Genomic DNA, 12,261 nt, shown 5'->3' on the forward strand with positions numbered 1-12,261 from the left:
AGGTTGGAAAAGCTTGAGATGCCTGGAGGTTTCCTTGAGAAGATGAGCTGGAAGCTGCACCTTTGCACTCCTCTCGTAGAGTTGGATTCGAAGAGAAGATGCCAGGCAGGAGGAAAGGCCAGCAGCCTCCCCCTTTGAAGAGTGGTGGAAGAGACGGCTGTCCGCCCACTGTCTTCGGTGGGGTTGAGGAAAGAGAGAGAATTGGGGGAGGCCTTGGTCTTTTATAGAGCTGATGACCCTCAGGTCATGTGGCCAGAGTGACCAATTGGAGTTGACCTTGGTAGCACTTCGCACCTATGTGTGAAGATGTCCAGAACAGAAGGAACCTGTGGCCCCCTGGGAGACTGAGTTATTTGACCTTCTCAGGACAAAGAGAACACGTTGCACCCTGGGAGATTGAGTTTGCTCCAGCACATGCGGCTTTCTCAAGACAAAGAACATGTGCTGTCAGATTTTGACTACACAAACAGGCCAAAAGAGATGCCTGCGTTTTGCGCAAAAACCATGTCCCAACAATCAACAGAAAATCATTTCCAGAATGAGGAAACTTCTCATATGTGATTTTCATTAACTGTCCTCATGTGCATGTGTTGGTGGGAGTAACACTATCTTACATGAGTTTGTGCTTTAACAAAGAGTATGTGTATGTCTATGTATATATATGCGTCTATGACCAATCTGTCTTTTTACAAATGTTATATAATTTCATCAGTGCATAAACTGACTACTCAGTCCCTGTTTTATTTATTATTCTGCACCCCTTCTCTTTTGTGACCAATTTCCTTTCAGATAAATTTTACTGTTGTTTTCAAATGAATGTTATTGATAAAAAAATCCTTATCGATTAAATATTATCTTATTGTATTCGGTTAATTTGTTGTTACAACCTCAGGGACAGTATATGAGGGACAGTTCCCGCTGGCAAAAGCCATTTTGGAATATTTTGACACATTAAAAATGGCTGCATTCCTTTTACATGTGGGTCAAATGATGTAGAAGTTGCTGCAAAATGTATTATTTAAATTAATACCTAATGAATAGATTAAGAGTTGTGTCCTCTGTGGGCCATGTACACACATTTCAGTAGAGTTTCAAACCAATATGTTCCATGACATGGAACCTACTAATCATGATTACGTAAAATCATTATTCATAGATTAACAATATAGTTCTGGTCCTTTGTCAGCTATGCAGTCATAAAGTTAACTAAATTTGGGTCAACTGGTCACATGACACAAAATCTATTGGAAACAATATATATTTAGATTTATATAATGGTGTCAAGTTTTTTAATGTCTGTGGTGTTTCTGAATATTTTATTGTACAATAATATTTGTGCTTTTACTGGGTGTGTTGTCTTCAGGGGCCACCGTAATTATCGGCTTAAATTAAATTACAGTTTTTCACAATTGTTAACACACGTTTTTCAAAACAATAACGGCTTTCTCAAAACTGCACACAGAAAACTGAGAACCTCACACACAAAATGCTAAACCTGACACTCCCTTTGCAAGATGACTCTTTGCCATCAAATCTCTTAACTGTTCACAAAATGTAACTCGTGTTTTCATTTGGTACACACAGCCATATTTTCAAATGAAACACACATACCATTTATTGAGTACACACAACTAAGCATTTGCTGCACACTACCAAGCATTTACAGCACACTGGAGTGCAAAATTGAAAACACAATCATGGAAATGGAACACACCATATGAATGACAATGAATCTGGAGAATGAGCCATTTATCCTTTTGTAAACTGTCTCAGTGTAGGCCTACTTTTTTCATATTCAAACATAAAACAGCACACAAATATGCAGCAAAAAATATTTTGGTACACACAGGAAACAGTACTGACACAGACAGCATGAGAATGCAAGTTACAGTTTTTCACAATTGTTAACACACGTTTTTCAAAAAAATAACGGCTTTCTCAAAACTGCACACAGACAACTGTAAACCTCACACACAAAATGCTAAACCTGACACTCCCTTTGCAAGATGACTCTTTGCCATCAAAATGGAACTCGTGTTTTCATTTGGTACACACAGCCATATTTTCAAATGACACACACATACCATTTATTGAGTACACACAACTAAGCATTTGCTTGCACACTTCCAAGCATTTACAGCACACTGAAGTGCAAAATTGAAAACACAATCATCGAAATGGAACACACCATATGAATGACAATGACTCTGGAGAATTAGCCATTTCTCCTTTTGTAAACTGTCTCAGTGTAGGCCTACTTTTTTCATAGACAAACATAAAACAGCACACAAATATGCAAAAAAAGGTTTATTTCGGTACACACAGAGAACAGTACAGTACTGACACAGACAGCATGAGAATGCAAGTTCAACACAGTGGGCTACAGTGAGACACTGTAGAAAAGGAACAATATTGGCTTTCAGGTACAATACATGCATGTGTGTCAGTGCTGAATGTTTGGTACTTACAAGCACAAACTCTTGCCATCCGCATGGCATTCCTATGAAGAATACAGTCCAATGTAGAGAGGCTGACATGGTCAGCCAGGATCCTTGTTTTTACTGTATTTGTCTGAGTGTGATAGAGTTGTTCTCACAAACCATATCTACAATTTCAGTCTCCTGTTCGGCTGTGAAAATGCGTGTTCTTCCTCCACGGTTTGGTTCTCTTTCAGTCCTGCAAAATATAAATACTGTGAGCACACTGTATTCTATTCTATTCCATTGTTCATCAAACAAAACAGAGGCTCAAGACACTTTTATGCTGCAGTCCTGATTGCAAATTGCTCAACAGACCTGAATGTTTAGTGATTTGAGTATTTGTGTGTTGTAGGTTGATGCTTTGATATTTTACTTGAGAAGTGTGTGCAACAACTGAACATTGTGTGTAGTGTTTTGACAACAAGGTGATGTGTAATTTACATCAGAGTGTAAAGAAGGAAAGTGAGAGTCTAATGAGATAAGGGAGTGTGAAGTAGTGCCAAATTGGGTCAAGCTATTGGTACATGAAGTGAAAGTTGTGCAAATTGTGCCGAATTTTCGCTTTTTGTGTGTTAACAACTGAGAAAAACTGTAAGGTAGGGACACAGAGAGGTCAACACAGTGGGCTACAGTGAGACACTGTAGAAAAGGAACAATATTGTATTACAGGTACAATACATGTATGTGTCAGTGCTGAATGTTTGGTACTAACAAGCACAAACTCTCGCCGTAACTCCTTGATGCGTCTGTGTTCCGTTCGAATGGGACCCTGTACACTTGTTTCATCCGCATGGCATTCCTATGAAGAATACGGTCCAATGTAGAGAAGCTGACATGGGCAGCCAGGATCCTTGTTTTTATTTGTCTGAGTGTGATAGCGTTGTTCTCACAAACCATATCTACAATTTCAGTCTCCTGTTCGGCTGTGAAAATGTGTGTTCTTCCTCCACGGTGTGGTTCTCTTTCAGTCCTGCAAAATATGAATACTGTGAGCACACTGTATGCTATTCTATTCCATTGTTCATCAAACAAAACAGAGGCTGAAGGCACTTTTATGCTGCAGTCCTGATTGCAAATTCCTCAACAGACCTGAATGTTTAGAGATTTGAGTATTTGTGTTGTAGGTTGATGTTTTGAGATTTTACTTGAGAAGTGTGTGCAACAACTGAACATTGTGTGTAGTGTTTTGACAACAAGGTGATGTGTAATTGACATCAGAGTGTAATGAAGGAAAGTCAGAGACTAATGCAGATAAGGAAGTGTGAAGTAGTGCCAAATTGGGTCGAGCGATTGGTTCATGAAGTGAAGGTTGTGCAAATCGTGCCGAATTTTTGCTTTTTGTGTGTTAACAACTGAGAAAAACTGTAATCCTTAAATTAGGGCAGTGTAATAATAAGGTGAGCTCATCTTATTCCATTAGGATCAATTTAAACATTGTTCGTCTTTGAAATGGTTGGAGACTTTATTATTAATATTATTTAATGCCATTTTATCCCTTGATACAAGTCCACTTCCAGTTTATCATCTTCACCAACTCACAAGTTACCATGGAGGAACAAACCTTGAATTATCAACCAATATATTTATCAACGATGTCTTTTTTTTTCTCCAGGGTGGACAAAGGCCAAAATAACAAACAAACCAAAAATGTAATTACAATAACGAAACTTCTTCACTAACAAAAAAGGGGAAAATAAAATTGCAGTCGTCCCCGACTGACTCCTGAACGCATGGCAAAGAAAGAGCACAGCTCTGATGTGGCTGCTACAAAGCGGCAGGCCAATCAGCTGCAAGATCTGCTATGATCCAACAGCAAATCATCACCATGTCCTAGCACGGACCTATTCGAATACACTCACTCTCTCACACTTCAGGCCAGCTTCCTGTCAACCTGTCAGGGGTGTGATGATTCACACAATATCCTAAAACAGGTCCCACAGGATATCTTAGCGACCGGCTAAAAACACCCACTGACCCCACAACGGATCATCACCATATGTTACCAAATCATTGGGCATCTAAGATGACGTCGGCGAAGGCATTCCCATCTGTCCTTCTCCGTCAAAACGTAGTAGCATATATCAGCCTTTAGTACTGAAAAGTCAACATGAAATAAACCTAAACTCAGTCAAATAGTTTATAACTAGTGAAACCAGAGGGGGGAAATAATGGAAGAATACTTTGCCATAATTTTAGAACGACATGTGCAACTTAAAACATGGGGAATAATTTGTGTTCTGAGCTACAGTCTCTTGTCTGGAAGTCGATCACTCTGACCTCAACCGTGTGTTCTGATGCTATTCTGTTCTGTTTGGTCTCTCAATAATTTTGAGGTCTCAACTTTAAGATGTTGAATTTAAATTCACAGCAGATAGGACCCACTGCTTCCTACACAGTGTAGTGAGGTGGAAAACATTATGATACGTGTAGGTTTCATCAGTTACATGGGCTGAATGTATGAGAGTGGTGACAAATATATATGTGCACAAATAAACAATCTCACTGAAGAAATTGGAAATGTGTGTAAAAAAAAGAACTAGAACTATTTTGCTGCTCTCCATAGACTTGTGTTAGGTTCATACGGAATTTATTATAGTAAGAACTTTGCAAGTTTTTACATTTTGCAATATAAAACTGATTCACTCCCACAACATGATGATAATGAGTAATCACAGAGACAAGCTTCTTTGAGCACAGTTTATTGTTAATTTTCAACCTGGGAAAAAGGTATAAAATACCCAATGATTCAGTGGGACTTGTTCTGATCTGTACACTGTATCTGCCCGATGATCGTCTCAGTTGAGGCTGTAGGTGTAATAGAGGGTGCCACCTTTCTCCAAGTTGCAGTTATGCTCATGGGTTCCTGGTTTGATCGAAAGCTGGCAGACTCCCAGCAGGTCATCGAAGATCAGGTCCTCGTCGTGAACCTCCAGCCTCAGTATGTCGTTCTGCTGGGCCTTTAAGTAGGAGAACTCCTCCTCCCACCAGGGGTCGGTATCGTCGTCATGGACGGATGTCTGACCCAGAGAGGCAGAGCCACAGAACACCTTGACGTAGCCGTCTGTGATTCCAAAGATGTCAGAGGGAAGACCACTTGCCTGAATGTTGAACAACCTGAGCTGGGCTTCAGCCACAGTCAGACTGCAAAGGAGCAGCAGGAGGAGAGGAAGACTGGAGGCCATGGCTTCACAGGCAGCTGTGGAGGAGGAACAGCTTTTCAATCTGGGATGTTCTGTAACACATGCTCAGCTGTCTGTGCTTATGTCTGCACAGTTTTACATGTTCAACTCACGCCTGTGTTTGAAACTGGGGTTAACTGTATATATAAAATGTGTCCCTTATAGCACAATCTTGAACAGGTTTACTTTAATGTCATTGACAGCATTTATCAACATGGTCCGCTTCATATCCTATTTAGTTTGTAGCCCCTGTTGGGCCCTCAACCATTACTCCATCGATCCTCTGGGTCAAGTGAAAAGCATCAGAGGGGTGTTTCATACGCTCATATCTTATCTGAAAGCGTGAATTGAAGAAACATCCAATATCCAAAAGCAGGGCTGGAGATTTGATCTTCTCTCAGATAAATGCTACATGGCAATTAAATCATTTTAAGCTATTCAAATTAAGGGAATGTGAAAATAAAGACAAGGATAACATCTAACCTCAACCCTCATTTGGACCAAAAATATTAAGCCTTAGATAATATGAAACAGGAAACAGCAAGTTCATCTATAATGCATACACATATGCTGCATAGGACTGAAATGTCATGTAGCATCTGGGTTATTGAAGAAAAGCATCTGTGTCAGACTGAGAAAAAGTACCCTGATAACAGCTGGGTTTATTTGGACGGTTCTTCCATTCATTGCCAGCTTATCTCTAATGTGCATTCGCTTCCATCTTTTCTCTGTTCAATATACATGCTGTATTTTTGTTGTTGACAATTCAAACAATATGTCTCCTATTTATTTCAGACTTACAGTCACCCCAAATGAATCCATCACCCAGTTTGATTATATCATGATAAGTTACCTATTAGTTCCTGTTAAAATAATGAACTCTAAAGTCTTAACCTTGAAGATGGGTTCAAACTCTTCATCATGAGGCTGAGAGAGAAGGTTCCCTTTGTTTAGTTATTTCATTAAAAATCTGTTATCATAAGAAGACAGCATGGTTTTTAAACTAGATAATTTTTTCATGGGAAAATAGATTCCTGGTTTCTTGACACATACACTTACATTCACAGTCATATTTAATATTTAGGTATCGTTTAATTTCAGTCCCAGTTGCAGACATCAGGTTCATCCTAAACAAATGTACTGAGAATGTTGGGAAATGCAACAAAGTTTTGTTAAAAGTAAGAATTGTAAGTATTAGAGAGAAAACTCATTTAAAAGCATGTTTCATCCAGCAAGTGGAGGGATGTCAAAACATTATGTGATCAAATCAAAAAGTTATAAAAAATCCCTACAAGCTATTCTTTAATTTTCTTTTCCTATAAAATGATTCAAAGTCGGTTTTTAGAATTCATACCTAAGAGGATGAAAGGCGACAAAGACACAGAGCAGAAATGGTCTTAAGCTTGAAGAAATTAAATGAATCCAACACAAATCCACACTGAGCTAAATTACAGTGACACTAAAAATCTTACCTGTAGTCTTGACTGCCTTGACTGTGTATAGCTGCATATGGTGTCAAAGGCAGGTGGAGCTAATATCAGCTTCACCCCCCCCCCCCCCCACACACACACACACACACACACACACAACACAACCTGTTACACTCTCAGCCTTACATAACACAACGCAACTAGATTTCTGTCTGGCTATTGCTCACCATGAAGGGCAAAGACCCCAAATATTCCAGACAAAAACATATTTTACAGTGTGTTTAATCCTGATAACACAAAGGTGTTTGATATTGTTTAAACTCCCACACATCAAATATTGGGAACATATCATTTGACGTGATCGAATTTCATACTACAAATCTCTAAATATGTTGTTTCCTGTCCTGCAACGCTGTTGGGTAGCGTAAGGTCGAGGCTCGTCCACCAATCGACAGCAGCAGTAATATGAGAAGATTTATTACAATGTATGAACAAAGGCATGGAAAAAGACGACTGCAGGCTGGTAAACATGAGTATAAACAAAGCCTGATTCATACTTGTTGATGTACTCTGTTTAATGGTAAATGGATTTGTATTTATATAGCGCTTTTCTAGTCTGATGATGACCACTCAAAGCGCTTTACAGTACAGTTTCACATTCACCCATTCACACACACATTCATACAGTGCATCTACTTGCAGCACTTTTGTTATTCTATGGGGGGGCCATTCAGGGTTCAGCATCTTGCCCAAGGACACTTCGGCATGCAGATGGTTCAGACTGGGGATCGAACCGCCGACCTTCAGGTTGGAGGACGACCACTCTACCCCTCAGCCACAGCCGCAGACTTTGGAAATGTTTTATGATGAGCGAAAGCTTTTCGACTTGTGTACAATGCTGTGTTCACACCAAACATGAAGGAATTTCCGTGTCATGGTCCTCATACAAGTTTGACCTCAGGATAAGGCCACAGCCCAAGTGTAGGTTTCTTCAGTTATATGGGCTAAATGCATGCGAGAGTTGACATATATATGCAGAAATAAACAATCTCACTAAAGAAATGGGAAATGTGTGTAAAAAAATAACTGGAATTCAGAGTGTCTTTTACTGCTCTCCATAGACATGTGTAAGGTTCATACGGAATTCATTATACTTAGCACTGTGCAAGTTTTACATTTTGCAATATTAAACTGATTCACTCCCACAACAGGATGATAATGAGAAAGCACACAGAGACAAACATCTTTCAGAACATTTTATTGTTAATTTTCTAGGTATAAAATACCCAATGATTCAGTGGGACTTTTTCTGATCTGTACACTGTATCTGCCCGATGATTGTCTCAGTTGAGGCTGTAGGTGTAATGGAGGGTGCCACCTTTCTCCAAGTAGCAGTCGTGCTCATTGGTTCCTGGTTTGATCTGACGCTGGCAGACTCCCAGCAGGTCATCGAAGATCATGTCATGATCGTGAACCTCCAGCCTAAGTATGTCGTTCCGCTGGGCCTTGAAGTAAGAGAACTCTTCCTTCCACCAAGGGTCGGGATCGTCGTGACGTACGGATGTCACACCCAGAGAGGCAGAGCCACAGAATGCCTTGACGTAGCCGTCTGTGGTTCCAAAGATGTCAGAGGGAAGCCCAGTTGCCCGAATGTTGAACAACCTGAGCTGGGCTTCAGCCACAGTCAGACTGCACAGGAGCAGCAGGAGGAGAGGAAGACTGGAGGCCATGGCTTCACAGGCAGCTGTGGAGGAGGAACAACAAATCCAGATTGTAGCTAGTATCCTGAAATGTTTTCTCGAAATGTTTCATGATTTAATAGTCTTGTCATAATGGTACCAATACTGTGTCTTTTATACAATTTACTGGGACCTTCTCCAACATGAAAGTATTAGGCTGTCTTCAGCCAAAATGTAAGTGGGCAGGAGCTGTCAGTCAGATGTCAGACCTCACCAGAATCCAGTCTTACATGAGAAAACTAATTTAATCAACATGCCAGAAAAAAGATTTGTCTTCAATGTACCTGCTCCAGGATTCTGCAAATTTTTCCAAATGGATAAAACCATCCAACAATTAACAAATGTATGGGCATTTCAAATAGATTAAAGCATCCAGCAATTTACAAGGGTTTAGGCATTTTATCATTAGTTCTATTTAGACACTTATTAGAACAGTGCATGAAACCCATGATTCCCCATAAATGTAGAACTATCTTGAGACTAATCAGGGATTTTTGAAAATTGTGTCTAATGTTGTATAATCATTTTGTAGTAGTAACTGATTTTGATTGATTTTTGTGATATACTTTTCAAAGATGCAAATTAATTATTATTATTATTATTATTATTATTATTATTATTTCTATTTCTGTTATTATTATTACTATTATTATAAACCCTGTAAAACATTGCTGATGATGTGTGGAGATACTGAAAACTGGCAAAGGAAAATAAGTTTAGTCATTAAGAAATAAGAGCTGTGAACAGGCCATTTTGCACCTTCTGTCTTTACTCTAAAATATAACAGCTCCTCCCCTTACAGATAACAGACGCCCACATGGTTATCTTATTCCACACACAAACTGCAGAAATAGACGTTTATAAGATATTGTGATAAGATATATCATCCTCTCTGGAAGCGAGTGTTAAAATTTAACCCGACAACAGCTGGATAAATTTGCTCCTTTCACACCTCTACATACATTTACAATATCTTTTGATATTTGAGACACTTTGGGACACTTACAGGATTTGTTCATTTTAGTTTTCTGCAATTATAAAAAGCTATTTTGCTTTAATTATCACCCTGGGGAAATAAAACGTATAATTATCTAATAATATCTTTTGTCAATCCACACTGGACGTGACTTTTTTTGGTAACCTGTGGGCAGACGAAACAAATTGTAAATAAGTTGTTTATTCATCACTCTTTAAGTTGAAGTAGTGAACTTGTTATAAAATAGATGCACATCCACAGTAATGAAGCGACTCTGTTTACGCTCACCGTTCTAATTTTAACCTGTTTAAGCTGTTTTTGGTCTCTACCAACATCTGATGGAAATACAACATCCTTTTATGTAGCTACATGCTCTATTAGGTTCACCAGTGAGTTTCTAACTGTATCTGTCTGTCATTTGATGCCAATTGGCAGCACCCTGTGGTTTCACAGCTTTCCTGTCCAGGCCCTAGTCACCATCCCACAGGACCCAAAGGTGACCGGGCATCTTCTATTTTTATAAATTTACAATATTTTATTTTATCTTTTTTGTTATCAACTGTAATTTTTCTGTATTTTTAGTTTCTAACGCTGTGTGACCTTTAAAAGCAGCAGTAGCTGTAGCGGTATTATAATTAGTAGTAATAGTGCTGCTGCACTAGAAGTACTGGTTGAAGTAATGACTCCTGCAACAGTACTGGTGTACTAAAGCTGTTCAATTATAAATAGGATCAGTGAGAAACAGGAAACGTTGTCAATTCAAGACATGAGAAGAGAAAACAATGAAACTCTCATTTGGCCTCAAGAAGGATATTACAAGTCTTACCTGTTGTCTTGATACCTTGGGTTCTCACCTCTCTGTCTGCAGTCCCGTGTTTTAATGGCCAGCGCAGCTCGTATCAGTTCGATATAAAACCCTCCCATAAAACCTGCTACACTCTCAGCATTACACAATAGCACAGCTATAGAATGACCCCGAAATACTCCAACACAATAATATTGAGAAGACTGCACTATTGTCCAAGCAGTCAATACATGTTCTAAAATGTAAAAAAAATACTTTTGCTTAAAACGAAAAGTGGATGGTCGACTTATAAAATGATGAAATGGGGGAAATGACGACGTAATGAGAAAAGATTTTGTGATGCACCAACATTTTGTGACAAAATATCAAGACACTTTGTCAAATAATGTCTTTTCCAATGCGAACATGAACCAGTCACTGTTTGAGCTACTACATCTGCTGCACTTGTGTAAATGCTGCTATTTCTCTCATCCGGTGGATGAACATTACTTGTTTGCAGTATAGTTATACACTGCAGTTCTACCCTGTTCCTTTTTGACTGGGTGTATCTGTATGTTGTATACTTACATGTTGCTTGTGTACTTTCATGTTGGTACTTATATGTTGCTTACTTATATGTCTATTTATACGTTTACTTGGGGTTCAGAGAAAAACTGCATTTCAATTCTGTCTATAGCTGTACATACGGCAGAGTTAACAATAACGTTGACTTGATACTGTCCAAGTGGTTGGAGTCGCAGAGAATAAACTCTGACACTGCAGTTTCCTGTACAGTCCTGCTCCACAGTCCTTAACCTCATTCAAATATGCCTTCTGGAAAAGCCTTCAAAACACATTAAGGCTTATTTCATATTGACTTTTCAATACTTATCCCTGTAAGCACAGTCCTGAAGTGCAGCTGGTCCACTTTGGAGCGTCCCAGCAGGTAACATTGCATACTACCCTCTGCCTATTGACCTTCTGCACATTGTCCCTCTCAAGTCACAAGGGGCAATTAGGAAGCAGTAGAGAAAGCAGGTTCTTTTTTTTTTTTTAAACTCAAAATTTAGTAGCACTCAAATGGCACTTACTTAAAGCATTTTATTTTGCTTTATGGGGCCAGGCTTCTTCGACAGGGGAGAGGCCGGTGCATGCTTCTGCGTTTTCAGAGACACGCAAGAAGGGGCACGCAAGCACGCAAGAGCCCCTTGCGTGCTTGCATGCCCCTTCTTTCGTGCTTGCGTGCATTCACAAATTTTTGTAACTATACGACAAAGCTACGCAAGCCTCACACAGCCTGTAAGGCTGTGATTGGTCTGCTAACTACATCCTTTCCAGAGTCATATTTCCGGTTTCATGCCCCATAATACCGGCAGAAACCAAGGAAGATTTAGAAGAACGGATATGGACCAAATAGAAAAGCACTTGGCAGAAGAGATCTGAAAGTATGACCACTTGTATAACCCGTCACTGACTAAATACAAGGACACGCAGATGACCTGCAAATCCTGGAAGGAGATCTCGGCTGACGTCGATTGCAGGTCGACGAGTGTACGAAGCTGTGTAGAAAAATCAGGGACAAATTTGTCCTGCAGAAAAAGAAATAAACAGTCGACAAAGACTGCCACACACAAAGAAGGTGTCTCTAAGGTTATCTTTGACAAAAAACGTTA

The 12,261-nt window shown here is 39.4% G+C and overlaps 1 protein-coding gene across 1 annotated transcript; it reads right to left on the reverse strand.

Annotated features, from left to right (window-relative positions):
* Positions 1-5,177: 5,177 nt before the first annotated feature.
* LOC133002501 (perforin-1-like) lies at positions 5,178-7,151 on the reverse strand. Its single transcript, XM_061072330.1, has 2 exons — positions 7,132-7,151; positions 5,178-5,676 (listed from the first exon to the last, which is right to left on the reverse strand). Exon 2 carries the CDS (start codon positions 5,660-5,662, stop codon positions 5,276-5,278), a length of 387 nt encoding a protein of 128 aa, XP_060928313.1. The 5' UTR covers positions 5,663-5,676; positions 7,132-7,151; the 3' UTR covers positions 5,178-5,275.
* Positions 7,152-12,261: the final 5,110 nt, after the last annotated feature.

The sequence above is a fragment of the Limanda limanda genome, chromosome 5 (genome assembly GCF_963576545.1).
Source record: "Limanda limanda chromosome 5, fLimLim1.1, whole genome shotgun sequence".
In the NCBI taxonomy this organism is placed as follows: Eukaryota; Metazoa; Chordata; class Actinopteri; order Pleuronectiformes; family Pleuronectidae; genus Limanda; species Limanda limanda.